At 38.3% G+C, this 13931-nt stretch overlaps 1 protein-coding gene across 8 annotated transcripts in view; it reads left to right on the forward strand.

Moving 5' to 3' along the window:
- DENND1B (DENN domain containing 1B) overlaps nucleotides 1-13931 on the forward strand; it is a 258787-nt gene that overhangs the window by 115551 nt on the left and 129305 nt on the right. For 4 of the 8 annotated variants that reach the window (XM_059055749.2, XM_067027466.1, XM_067027479.1 and 1 more), the window contains 4 exons: nucleotides 2102-2182; nucleotides 5703-5762; nucleotides 6968-7021; nucleotides 9544-9654. In XM_059055749.2, the coding sequence (XP_058911732.1) occupies nucleotides 2102-2182; nucleotides 5703-5762; nucleotides 6968-7021; nucleotides 9544-9654 (306 nt within the window). The remainder of the gene's footprint in view (nucleotides 1-2101; nucleotides 2183-5702; nucleotides 5763-6967; nucleotides 7022-9543; nucleotides 9655-13931) is intronic. The other 4 variants (XM_059055774.2, XM_067027477.1, XM_067027481.1 and 1 more) reach the window with 4 other exon arrangements.

Raw genomic sequence — 13931 nt, forward strand, 5'->3', positions numbered from 1 at the left:
TACTTAAATTGTACCTATTTCTTAAAAACTAGGTTTGTGATTTTAAAATTAAAATGGAAAATGCAAGCGTTCCTCTGCACTAAATAGTTAGCCAGGTTGTGAATGCAAAGGAAAAGTTCTTGAAGCAAATTAAAAGTACTACTTCAGTGAACACATGAATGGTAAGAAAGTGAAACAGCCTTATTGCTGATACGGAGAAAATTTTAGTGGTCTAGATAGAAGATCAAAGCAGCCACAACATTCCTTTAAGCCAAGCCTCATCCACAGCAAGGTCCTACCTCTCTTCAACTCTTCAAAGGCTGAGAGGGGTGAAGAGGTCGCAGAAGGAAAGACTGAAACTGGCAGAGGTTGGTTTAATAAGGTTTAAGGAAAGAAGCCATCTCTTTAACATAAAGTGCAAGGTGAAGCAGCAAGTGCTGATGTAGAAGCTGCAGCAAGTTATCCAGGAGATCTCCTAAGACAATTAACGAAGGTGGCTGCACTAAACAAGAGGAAACAGCCTTCTGTTGGAAGAAGATGCCATCTAGGACTTTCATAGCTGGAGAGGAGAAGTCAATGCCTACTCTTCAAAGCTTCAGAGGACAGGCTGACTCTCTCCTTAGGGGCTAGTGCAGCTGGTGACTTTAAGTTGAAGCCAATGCTCATATATTATTCTGAAAATCCTAGGACCCTTAAGAATTATGCTGAATCTACTCTGCCTGTGCTCTATAAATGGAACAACAAAGCCTGGATGACAGCACATCTGTTTACCGTATGGTTTACTGAATATTTTAAACCCACTGTTGAGACCTACTGCTCAGAAAAAAATTCCTTTCAAAATATTACTGTTCATTGACAGTGCACCCGGTCACCCAAGGGCTCTGATGGAAATGGACAACAAGATTCTTGTTTTCTTCACGCCTGCTAACACAGCATCCATCTTCAGCCCATTGATCAGGGAGTAATTTTGACTTTTATTTATTATTATCATTATTTTAAACTTATGTTTATATTTATCATATTTATCATTTTTAAATTTATTAATAAGTCTTATTATTTAAGAAATACATTTCGGGAGACTGTGGCTGCCACGGATAGTGATTCCTCTCATGGATCTGGGCACAGTAAATTGAAAACCCTCTGGGAAGGATTCACCATTTTAGATGCCATCAAGAACACTTTTGGTTCATGGGAAGAGGTAAAATATCAATATTCACTGGAGCTTGAATAAGTTGATTCCAGCCCTATTGGATGACTTTGAGTTGGGGGGGATTCAAGACTTGACTGGAGGAAGTAACTGCAGATGTGGTAGAAATAGCAAGGCAATGAGAATTAGAAGTGGAGCCTGAAGATGTGAAAATTGCTACAATCTCTTGATAAAACTTGAACACAAGAAGAATCGCTTCTTCATGGATGAGCAAAGAAAGTGGCTTTTTGAGATGGAATCTACTCCTGGTGAAGATGCCGTGACGATTGTTGAAATGACAACAAAGGATTCGGAATATAACATGAGCTTAGTTGATGAAGCATCAGCAGGGTTTGAGATGATTGACTCCAACTTTGAAATAAGCTCTACCGTGAGTAAAGTGCTATCAAACAGCATCGCAGACTGCCGATGAAAGGGAGAGTCAGTTGATGGAGCAAAGTTTATTGTCTTGTTTGAAGAAACTGCCACGGCGACCCCACCCTTCAGCACCCACCAGCCTCATCAGTCAGCAGCATCAACATCCAGGCAAACCCTCCACCAGTGAAAAGATTCTGACTTGCTGAAGGCCCGGATGATGGTTAGCATTGTTGAGCAATAAAGTATTTTAAATTAAGATATGACATTGGTTTTTTCAGACATAACAGTACTGGACATTTAATATACTACAGTGTAGTGTGAGCATGACTTTTATATGCACTCGGATACTGAAAAGTGCATGAGACTCACGTGATTGCTATATTTGCTTAATTGTGGTAGTCTGGAACTGAGCCCACCATAGCTCCAGGGTCTGCCTGTATATATCACATCTGAAGTGAGTAGGCACAGTGAATGATTTTGTCAAGTAGTTTTAATTATATTTACTTAGTTCCTATTTCATTTATAAAATGTACTTTTTTTTTTTTTTTTTTACTCTAGGAAGATGATTTGAATGAAACTCTCAAATCACTCTATAACCAGCCAGTACCAAACGCAAACACTCCTGTCAATTTGAGTGTGGTAAGTATTGAGTTCAGTAACTGATGTTTTGAGTCACAGCAGTTTAGAAACTCTGCTGAGTCACCCATGCTCCCAGGAAGACTTCAGTGCCTGTACTGACATTACTACATGGTGATATTGAGGCTTTCTGACATGCTTTAACTATCATAACATATGATACATATATACTTCAGTAGTTGTTAAATCACAGATTTTTAAATTATATGCTAAAAGTTACCAAATATCTGAGAATATTTTGATTGCAAGGAACATTGATTTTCAGGTAAAATCTATCCATAATAAGGAAATACACACCCACACCCACACAAATATACAATACCAAATACCCCGCATAAAATGAAAACAGTACATAATAAGTATTGAAACGTACTATATAACCAACTATATGATAAAGATTCTGGGTTAAAAAACTCTTTCCCCATACTTCAATACATCTTTTAGTATAATCACCAAATACTGGAAATATGATTAAAGTTCTCAAAGCAGTAAGGCTGTGGTGGTATAGATTATTTACCACTGAAACTTTTAATGAACTGTACTGTCTATAAGTAAAATCACCCTAGTACTTTGGGAGGCTTTGTAAATGTTCAAGATTAATAATCACATATGAATGTTTTCATTAATTTTCTTCATTAATTTGGCATATAATAGAATGTTAAAATTTACCTATGTTGATTTTGGTTCTTCCAAAATAACAATATACTGTCCTAATTAAGGAAGGAAAATATATAATGATGCAAGAGAAATTGAAGGAGAAAGCAATTTGAAATGTATGTAATCGTGTTAATAGGTCTTTTTGTGTTTTTTTTTTTTTTTTTTTAAACATCTTCGTTGGAGTATAATTGCTTTACAATGTTGTGTTAGCTCCTGCTGTACAACAGAGTGAATCAGCTATATGTACACATATGTCCCCATATCCCCTCCCTCTTGCATCTCCCTCCCTCCCACCCTCCCTATCCCACCCCTCTAGGTGGTCACAGAGCACCGAGCCGATCTCCCTGTGCTACGAGGCTGCTTCCCACTGGCTATGGGTTTTACGTTTGGTCGTGTATATAACTCCATGCCACTGCATGCCACACTTTGTCCCAGCTTACCCTTCCCCCTCCCCGTGTCCTCAGGTCCATTCTCTACATCTGCATCTTTATTCCTGTCCTGCCCCTAGGTTCGTCAGAACCTTTTTTCCAGATTCCTTCTATATATGTGTTAGCATACAGTATTTGTTTTTCTCTTTTTAGGTCATTTGGTTTTTTGCAAGATGAGGAAATTGTTAGCCTTATTTCATTCTCTCTTTGGTAATAACTTGCTTCTTGCTTAGATCTCCTCCTGTAATTTTGTTTGATCGTAGTGTTCTCCTCCGCGGTTGTCTTCTGTATATTTCTAGTGGCAGCAGCCTAGTCTGGGCGCTCATCCCTTCAGCCGTCCTTAGTCCACAGCCTCTCCTTCCAGTCCCTTCTGAAGGCCGTAAGCTCAAACTCCCTTCAACTATATCAAGTGCCCTGATGAAAACCTTCAGTCGTCCCCCATTCTCGGTAGAATTTGTCCCAAGTTTTGGCCTTTCAGGGCCGCCCACTTCTTAGCCTCAACCCAGCTTTTCACTTTCCCGTCTCGTTTTCTTCCCCGTGAGTTGATTCTCTACTCTGGTCGCAGTGTTCCCGCTCGTCTTTCCGAGCGGACGTTGTGCTTTCTCGGTGGTACAGCTTCCTCTAAACCCTCTAGACGACTATGTGTCTTTAGAGCTAGCTCCGTTCCCACCTTTGGGAACTGCTCCCTCGTTGTAACAGCATAATGTTCTCTGCCCCTTTACGTCTGCATCCTCTTCTGTTGCTTAATGCCAGAGTGGAAATAAATGTTATGCAGTCATTTAGAGACTGGGAGCTGGAAAGCTAAGGATAACCTGGAACTTTTAACCCAAATCGGGGAGTCATCTGCAGACGTGGTTGTAGGAGTGACTGAGCCATTTAGAGGGCAGGATGTAGAGAGGATAGAGCAGCGGGTCAGGTCTAATTGCCCAGAGAAATTGCGTGGAAGAGGAGAGCACGTGGAGGGAAAGGCTGGAGGGAGGGGCAGGTACGGAGAAGCTCAGACCTGTAGTCATTGAAGCCAAAAGAACGCAGGTTCACAGTCAGTGAGAATGAAGTACAAAGGACAAGGAAAACCGCTCTGGAGAAGGAAGAAAAGCTCCGGATTTTCTGAAAATAAGTGTTTTTCTTTGGAGGGGTTTTATTTATGAAGTGATTCTAACACTTTGTTAAATGGTGAAGGAAACATACTGTAAGTGCTAAGATGATAGAGGCAGCTATTACGGAGAGCTGAGAAATAAAAATGTATTCTCTAAATTAGACTGTCTTATTTGTTCAGGAGTAACTAAATATCTTATAAAAGTACATTTCAGAAATATTGAAACGCTTTACCTTTATTAATAAGAACTCTAAGTCAAAGACGTCTAGTCTTCTTAATACCTAAAGACTAGAAGATTTTGGTTTAAATCACAGTCACTAAATGTGTGATGTGAGGCAAAAAAGTTAATCTCTTTTGATGTTCCCTTTTATGCATTTGAGAAATTTAGTGAATCAGTTTTTGAGAAAGTTGTTTGGGGAATTTTATGAAATGATATATTCAGATATACCACGAAAAGCTATTTGAATGTTAGTTGCTAGTAAATTGACATTTCATTTGATAAGGAGAGGATTTTTATTATATCAGAAATAATCTTGGTAAAGGAATTTGAGGGACTGTGTTGTATTTCTATGTCTGATGGTTATTTTTGTATTTTAAGCCTCACATATAAGCTTTTGAATCAGCAGTCTGTGATAGGTTTCAAATCTTGTTCACCTGTTCTCAGTACAATATCTTAGGTATTGTTAAATCCAACTGGTTGATAAACCTTTATGTAAAGTCCACTTAGTAATTTCATTTGACTTCAATAACAGGTTATCCAGTCACGTGCCAGTGCTGTGCAGTTCATGACCAGCAAAACTGGGGTGAAAACACTTTGTGTTCACCTACTAGTACAGTTTTAGTTTCGTGATGTCAGGTTAAAATTGATGGTCCTAGGCATTTTTTTTCCTCCACAAGTGGAAAAGAAATTTTTGTTTGTTTGCAGAATTTCCATTATAAAAATATGACAAGTCTTGAGAAACTGCTGTGATTTTCTTAAAATTTCATATTTCATGAATATTCCTTCACATGAGTTTTTCAAGACTTGACATTATAACCGCTAGAATATCACAGAAATTTTTTGAAATGTTAATATCTAATGTAAATGCTTATTTTGAAAGTACATTTCAAAGCCGTTAAATATCCACAGAATTCTGTACTCTCAGTCGAGAATTAAAGTACTTCAAGATTTTCCTAGCAGAAAACTAGCAAATCAGCCTTTAAAACATTTGTAATTAATGCTATTCAGATGTTTTCAGCGGTTAATGTGGCTACATAGGTTTGTCTCAAATACACAGCAATTTGTTGTGTAAATTTCTCCCATGAAAGTAAAATACTCATTTTGTCTCTTATGTGTTGTAAGAACCAAGAGATATTTATAGCCAGTGAGCAAGTTCTGAAAGATCAGCCCTCCCTAGCACGGGTGAGTTCAAAGGACATTGGCTTCTGAAAATCACTGTTAAATTGGGAAGTTAATTACTTCTTTCACTGTGTCTTTAAGATTCACTCTAGTCCTTTGGGAAGTGGTAAATTTGCTTCTTTTAAGAAAATTAATCATTCGGATTATATTTTCTGTTTATACCATCTTTTAAAGCATAGCTTTCTGAAATACAGTGCTATTCAAAATCCATCTCAATACAAGTAGCTGATAGAGACCAAATCCCTGCTTACCCTCACGTCAGTGGTGCTGATGCCAGAGCGGGGGACTCATCACATGGGTGTCTGTCACATGTTTTGTCCGGGGTGTCAGGACCTTGTTCTTCCAGCCTGCAGGTCGGGCACTCTGACTGTGCCCACTAGCCTTGCTCTGGCTAGTTCAGTGGTGCTCACGATTGGCTGGCATGGTTTTTTCCCCCCAAATCATTAATTATAAGACAATATTAAGTAGGTCCTTATGTGAGGTAGTAAAATGATTTGGGAGATTAATATGAACAGAAAATAAAATGATTTTGGTGATTGACTTATACTCTGATTCTGGGTGGTAAAATTTGGGAACATTCTGTGAAACGTGAAGGTGTGCACAGCATGCTTTTTGTGTAAATATGTCTGTGAACTGTTGTATTGCTTTGACTATTATAGAAGCTAATTAACATTTGTTTGGTGGATGTATAAAAGTCATATTTTGGGTTAATTACCTTTTAAGAAGTTTTAAACATTAAAAAATTATTGTTTATTTCTGCTTTCTAAATAATAGAGTGGCTGATATGTACCAGAGAAATTTATGGGGACTTAACTGTAGGAACTCAAAAATCTCAATAGATTTTGATATTTTCTTAGGTGAACAAGCCTTATTTTTCCAGGCTCCCTAAACCAAATGTGTTAAAATGATCTATCTATTTTTCAGTAATATGCTTTTTTTGTCTTAATAAACGTTTTCTAGGATTCCCACTTCAATTTTAAAATGAAATTTTTTTAACCAACACTTAAACTTTTTGTATGAGAAAGTTATTGTTAAATCTCATATAAACCTGCTATCTCATTTAAGAATCTCTCAAATTCAACAAACCCTGAGCATCAGTCCGTGGTATTTAGTTAGTTGATATGTTTAAAATTTTTAATCTCAAATTATACGTAATGCTACCACATTTTAATTCTCCTTTTCTTATGTGATTTATTTCTGTTGATTAGCATTCCTACTTCATTGCCCCTGATGTAACTGGACTCCCAACAATACCAGAGAGTGTAAGTTTTCTATGTTTTTTTTCTACTGATATTATGAAGTTTATTTATGTTGGTCTCACTGTTTAAGGATTTCTTTGTAGAGAAATAGAAAACATTGTAACTCTCTGTGAGAAAAAATGAAAAAATAAAGAATAATGTTATCTCTTTTTCTTCTTTTTATGTATCTGCTACTTTACCTCCTTCTTAATATCTGGTTGTAGATAAGACAAATTATATGAGAAAAACGAGTTCTACCATTTGGGATAGTTCAGCAGGATAGTCTGTGTTCAGTTAGGTCCTGAGCTCCCCGGATCAGGCAGAAGAGAGAGGTCTCAGGAGATGCCTCCTGTTGGTGGGGAAGGAACACGTGGAATGGGAGATATTTTCACGCAAATCGTTACTTTAGTGAAATGACCATAGTGCTTAGATTCCTTGTGTGTGTGTGTGTGTGTGTGTGTGTGTGTGTATCTGTTCAAATTTTAGATGTTCTCTACTTGATTTCCTGATTTTTAATATAAGTAATACATATTTTGTAAGGCTTGAAGGATACTACAAGAAATTATAAAATTGCTACATTTCACATTTATTTAGAGTCCTGATTGTAGCCTTACTAGAAATATATTCAGTGTTTTAGTAGTTATTACAAATTAAAATTCTGTAGGAAAGCTTACATGGATAAATGGAATTGACAAGTACACTTTTGGATGCTGTGTGAAAAGGAAGTATTTCCTTTCATAATTTTTTTCAGCTTGTTTTGGAAAGATAAAATGAATTAGTAGAAATAATTCACTCAAAGTGAAGGAAACATCAACTTAAGGAATATGTATTATTTTCCTCAGAACTCTACTGTTCCTCCAAAAATGTTTTTGAACCTACTGAGTGTTTGGTTTCCAAAAGCACGTGGGTTATAAGTGAACGAACAAAGTCCAAGAAGACAATTGTAAATTTCCTAATTTCGGATCGAGACTGTCAGTGGTGCCTTTGGTACAGATGAGTCCAGTTAACTCCTGTGAGAGACTGCATTCAGCCGCTCTTCACGTGGGCCTGGGATAGACCTTCAAATCAGCAGGTCACATCACAAGCCCTCAAGGCCTGTGCGAGTCCACCGCGGGCTGGGGGGTGTCTGTTAGGTTTCCTGGAGGCTGACTGATCGCCTTGACTTAGGCACGCCTGCCCCTCACATCAGGGTTGTTAATACAACAAGTCAGTCTCTTGCTTTCGCCTCTGCTCTTTGTATCTTTCTTAAATTTACTAATAAACCGCTAATAGCTTGACTGAACGAACTTCACAAACTTCGCTGTGACTTTGAATGTTTTAAAGAACCGTTCTAAGGAAAAACTGCCACTGAGAATATACATTTTTACATCTCCATTAATATATTTTATTTTAAAAAAGTCCTGTTCAGGGAAGAGGAAAAAAAAAAAGCAAGGACCTATCCATAAGGCAGCATTCTGCATTGAGAAATAATTCCCCATCTAGAAATTATCTCGAGATTATAGGAAAAATATTAACGTTGAATGACATAAAAGTAACTTTGTATTATGAAGAGTTGAAATGGAAGGTGAGGTGTGCTTCAGCTGGAGAAAACAGGAAATGAATCTCTCCACCGAATTCAGCATCACTCACTGTTTCCTTTTATGTGCCCTGCTGTGATTACTGGTTTGTTCTGGGAAAGTTTGTAGGTCACAGAAATTGAAGAAACAATTGGACTTCTTAGTTTCTTGCTCAACTAGAAGTTTTAGCCTTCTGGGTTATAGAGCGCCTGGCACTGCAGTTTCAGTCTACTGTCATCTCTCATTCAGTCTCTTTATCGCTTGTTGCTTTCTGATGGGCTTAAGTTTGAGTACAGAAAATTAAAAATAAGTAAGAAGGAGAGGATCTAAAAGTGGAAGGTAACGTAGCTTACCCCAGTTTTGTTCCTTTGTGGGGAAAATAATTTGAAGTGTTAAGTCAAGGAATCAAATTAACACCAACTTTTATTTGGTTATAGTGGTATAAAGCAGGCCTGACATGGGATATAAACGAGATCTTCCTTAATAAAGAATCAGAGGTCTGCTTTATAAACCCATCTCATCCTGCGGTTGCCCTATACATAGTCGATAGTATGAGGCAATGAATTGGCAAACAGAGGAGACTCGAATGTATTTTCTGGAGCAGCAGTTCTCACAGTTCAGTGCGTGCAAGAATCATTGGCAGTATTTGTTTGGAAAATGCGTTCCTGGGGCCGTACTCGGAAGATTACTACTCAGCAGGTCTAGGTTGGGGCCCAGAAAACAGGCTTCTTTTTCAGGTGCCTGGGGAGGGAGGGTGGGAACGATGTGACGCTCTGATCGCCCTCTGAGAATGTTTTCCTGGAGTAGGGCTACGTTTCAGATAATAGTCGAAGGCTGCGTGCTCTGTGTGGCAGCAGAATAGAATTAAATTTAACGATCTCACCGAATACCACTTACTCTCCTAACACTGTTTGTACTTCAGACCGCGTGGCGAGCGAACGTGTCAGATACTTTCCCTGTAACTTACACAGTTGTCTCTGGCTTGCGCAGAGGAACCTCACGGAGTACTTCGTGGCCGTGGACGCGCACAACATGCTGCAGCTGTTCGCCAGCATGCTGCACGAGAGGCGCATCGTCGTCACCTCCGGCAAGCTCAGCACCGTGCGTATCCCCCGCTCCCCTCCGCGCGGAGGGACCCGCGGCCCGCGCACAGGCAGAAATGCTCCGCGCGTGCTCACAAGACAGTATCTGCATACCCTCTTGATATATGGCTTGAATCTGGCTCTTGGAGTACAAAGGTCTGATTTATGGAAGGCCTTCGCGGCTGCATTAAGTCAGGTTAATTATTTTTTCTTATCAGAAGATGAGAGGTGTTTTTTTTTTTTTTTTCCTCTTTTCTTTTTAACTCTCCGGAGTTCATTTTAGTGCCTTCTACCATCTAACGAATTCTTGAGAGCTATTATGAGATCTTTATTATTCACTTGAGGCTTTTTCCATTGGAGCTACTTGAAAGAAATCAAGGGGCCATGATAATAGCTGCTACCCTAACCTGGTAATAGGTAGATTCATCTTTGTTGCCAAGTAATGGTTTGGGAGTGTATTCTATAATAGTTCTGATTTGGAGGAGCTCTTCAGACTGATAATAACTTAAAAGTCAAAATAGCATTTTTTTAAAAATCACAGGTTTTATGCTACTCACTGAAATGTTCTTCTGGAAGGTCTTCATTACTGTGGTAAAGGCAGGGAGAATAGAGTTTTCTTGGGTCATAGAAAAACATTCAGAAGTATTTTGCTAGATTTTCTAATTTTTTTCACTTTGAGCATTAAAATTTAAAAATTTTTGACCTAAAATTTTTAATATAAATATAGTTTTGAGTAATGTATGAGATATTTATTAAAAACATTAATATTTCATGAATTAGCTTCCTTGCAAATTTGGCGAACTGATAAAACTAAGATAATATCTTTATGTTTTGTTCTCTGATAGTGGAAATAAAAACCTTCTTCTGTAAAGTGTTACTATTTAGTGCAGAAGGAGCTTCAGGATCTCTCTAGGGCATCTGTTTAGGGTGTGACCATGAGAGAGGCATTGATATTTTCGAGAAAGGTTACAGTGGCCACCCCAGGCCAGATAAGATAGTTGGAGACAGGTAATGTGAAACTGGGTCTCCTGATTCTAATTTTGGGTTATTTGCATTACTCTAGAGTTGAAAAAATAGTTCTGAGATTTTGAAATGCAATAATGATATGTCCACTTTTCAAAAAAAATGGAAAATATATTATTTTACACATTGAAAAACACGTGATATGCATTTGAAGGAGGAAGTGTGGGGAAATGATGTAGTTCAATCGGAGAATAAGTGCCGGTCAGTGATGCAGGTAATTATCTGCATTTTCTTAAAGTGATGTTAAGAAACTCCATCTGAATTATTTGGTACTTTTTATGTATTTGCTTTTCTGCTGTGCTTAACTTACCATTGGGGTAAAATCATTCTTATTTACCCTCCCCTTCTCTTCCTCCTCATCACATCTTATTTTTTTAAACTACATTGTTTTTTGGTGACACTGACATTTCCTGCATGTATTTATTAATTTATTTCTTTTCTAGCTGCACCACACAGCTTATCCTCATCACTTTTTTAAGCCAGTTTTTTCAAGATTGTAAAGAATATTTCTGTATGGATGTTGTCCTGAAGATTAAAAAGATTGTACAAGCTGTCTTGGAGACCTAGGAGCTAAATTCCTATCAAGGTTAATTCATGTAGCATATTTATTATGCACCTACTATGTGCTTGCCACTTTCTAGGCACTGAGGATTCAGCAGTAAGCAAAGCAAAGTCCAAACACTCTTGGAGCTTATATCCAACTGATAGAGAAGATGAAGACGTGAATGAATAAACAGCTGTTATGTCATATGGTGCTGAGTACCAAGAGATAAGGGAGAAAGTGAGTGAGTGTGGGGTGAAAGGTCAGGGGCAGGTTTCAGTTTTGTGTAGGGAGGTCAGGGAAGCCTTCTCTCATGAGGCGGTGTTTGAGCACAGGTCCGAAGGAAGTGTGGGCGTGAGCTATGTGAGTGAGTGTGTAAGCTGGTCTGTGTAGGGAAACATTAGAAATAAATCTGATGGAAAGCAGTATGGAGGTTCCTCGGAATATTAAAAATAGAACTACCGTGTGGTCCACCAATTCCACTCCTGGGTTTTTATCCAAAGGAAAAAAAAAAAAACACCAATTCAGAAAGATGTCTGCACCCCTGTGTTCATTGCAGCCTTATTCACAGTAACCAAGATATGGAAGCAGCTTAAGTGTCCATCATAGATGAATGAAGAAAGAAGATGTGGTACATATATACAGTGGCATATTGCTGAGCCACAGAAAGGAATAAAATCTCGCCATTTGTAATCACATGGATGGACCTTGAGGGCCTGATGCTAAGTGAAATAAGTCAGACTGAGAAAGACAGATACCAAGTGATCTCACTTATATGTGGAATCTAAAAGAACAAAGCACACAAATGTCACAAAACAGAAACAGACTCATAGATACAGAGAAGAAACAGGTGGTTGCCAGAGGGGGAGGTGGGGTGGGGGGATGGGCAGCACAGGTGAGGGAGGCTGGGGCCCCGACTTCCAGTGAGCAGGTGAGTAAGTCACCGGGAATGTCACGCACAGCAGGGGGAACATACTCAGCAACGTCGCCATAACTCTGGTGACAGGTGGTAACTAGACTTAATAGTGCTGATCGTTGCGTAATGTATAAAAAATCCCAAATCACTGTGTTTACACCTGAAAATAATATAATATTTCAAGTCAGTTATACTTCAATTAAAAAAGGAAAGAAATCTGAACATCTGTAAATATTTTGTAAAAAATTTTTTAGTAAGTATTGTAAAGTGTTGGTGTTTCTTTTTGTTGTAATTTGTAAACACCTCTTAATGGCTAGGTAACCTCTCTTCCACTCAGTTTCTTCACATTTAAACTGGGAACATGGGAGTAATACTAGTTTTAATCTCATAGGGTTGCTTTAAAGATTAAGGATATGTGTACAGGCACACACATATATGTGTATATATGAAGCGCTTAGAATTTTATCTGCGTGAGATTAAATGATTATCAGCTATAAATTTATAATAATCTAGATCTGCACTTTAGAGTAAAAATGAACATGCCTACCCCTTAACTTTGTTTGAATTAAAAAATAAATGATTTTAAGAAAGGATTGGTATTAGTCAGGGGGTTGTTTCTTATATTTGAGGTCAACGTAATAGCAGTTGTTTATGGAAGTTCCTGAAAACTTGGTGGTGCTGTCACCTCTCAGTTAACGGCTTTGTTTTGGTTCACCAGCTGGGGCGGTACGACTGATAAAAGAAACATAACTCAAGTTCGCGCTCGTGATCTCCTCACCCTCCTTCTGTAGGGAAAGCTGCTTCTCTTGAATCTAGCTTGAAACGTTCACGTATATACACACATGCATGATATAAATTCCACGCACAGTAATGTTTAAGGTCAAAGACCAGTACCATAACATAAATTAGAAGTAAATATTTTTAAGGAAACGTTTAGTGGAACCTCTGAAACGACCGAGGAAGGAATAGTTAACGTATCAATGACTTGAGGTTAAGACTCCTGCCAGTGAAGCTTTTTACATCCTTATAGGATTTTATATACCACAAAGACTACAATGTACTTAAAATTAATGCAAGAAATTGTGTTTCACCCGGTTTTCACTTTTCAATCAATGGCCAAATATTTAATTATTGGAAGAGCATGTATAAGTTCCTCGCATTGATAATTTTGTTACAGTTTTGGGAACTTTGGGTGTATACTTTGATACGGTCATAATTTTATTAGAATCATATCTGTCAACTTTATAGCTAGCCGGGGGATTTACTGGTGATACCCTGACAGGTAATGAGCTACCTGAGTGTTCCTTCCTCAGGTATTGTGTGCAGTTAAAATTATAATTTGTAGTTATCTTTATAGCGATAAACTTTAAAATTAAAGAAGTTTTGAGCTATGTTAGCAACAGTATCAAGAGTATTGTTATGTTTTAAAATCTTTTGTGGTTTTTTCCTCCTTACAGTAAAATGTATTTTGTTAGGACTCACTGTTACGTTTTTCCGTGTTTTGAGTTGAATGAATTGGAATGTCATCGTTTTGTGTTTATCCTCCTGATGTGCACATTATCCGGTGCACACGGAAGGGTTCCTGGTAATCCCGAACAAGCATGTTGATCTTGTACGTGCCGTAGGCGGGTCCGAGAGGTTGAAGCCCCAAGTGAATAGCAGACCAGCAGGACAGCGGCCCAGAGTCTCCTGTAGTCACAGCAGAGGAAGAAAGCGTGATACTACAAGGGTGTATCAGTTGACTTCTTGCTGTTTTGTGGCCAGAGGTAGGGAAGGCTTGCTGTTGAGAGCCGTGCCATCGGCTCTCAAGTCAGTC

The sequence above is a fragment of the Kogia breviceps genome, chromosome 1 (genome assembly GCF_026419965.1).
Source record: "Kogia breviceps isolate mKogBre1 chromosome 1, mKogBre1 haplotype 1, whole genome shotgun sequence".
Lineage (NCBI taxonomy): Eukaryota > Metazoa > Chordata > Mammalia > Artiodactyla > Physeteridae > Kogia > Kogia breviceps.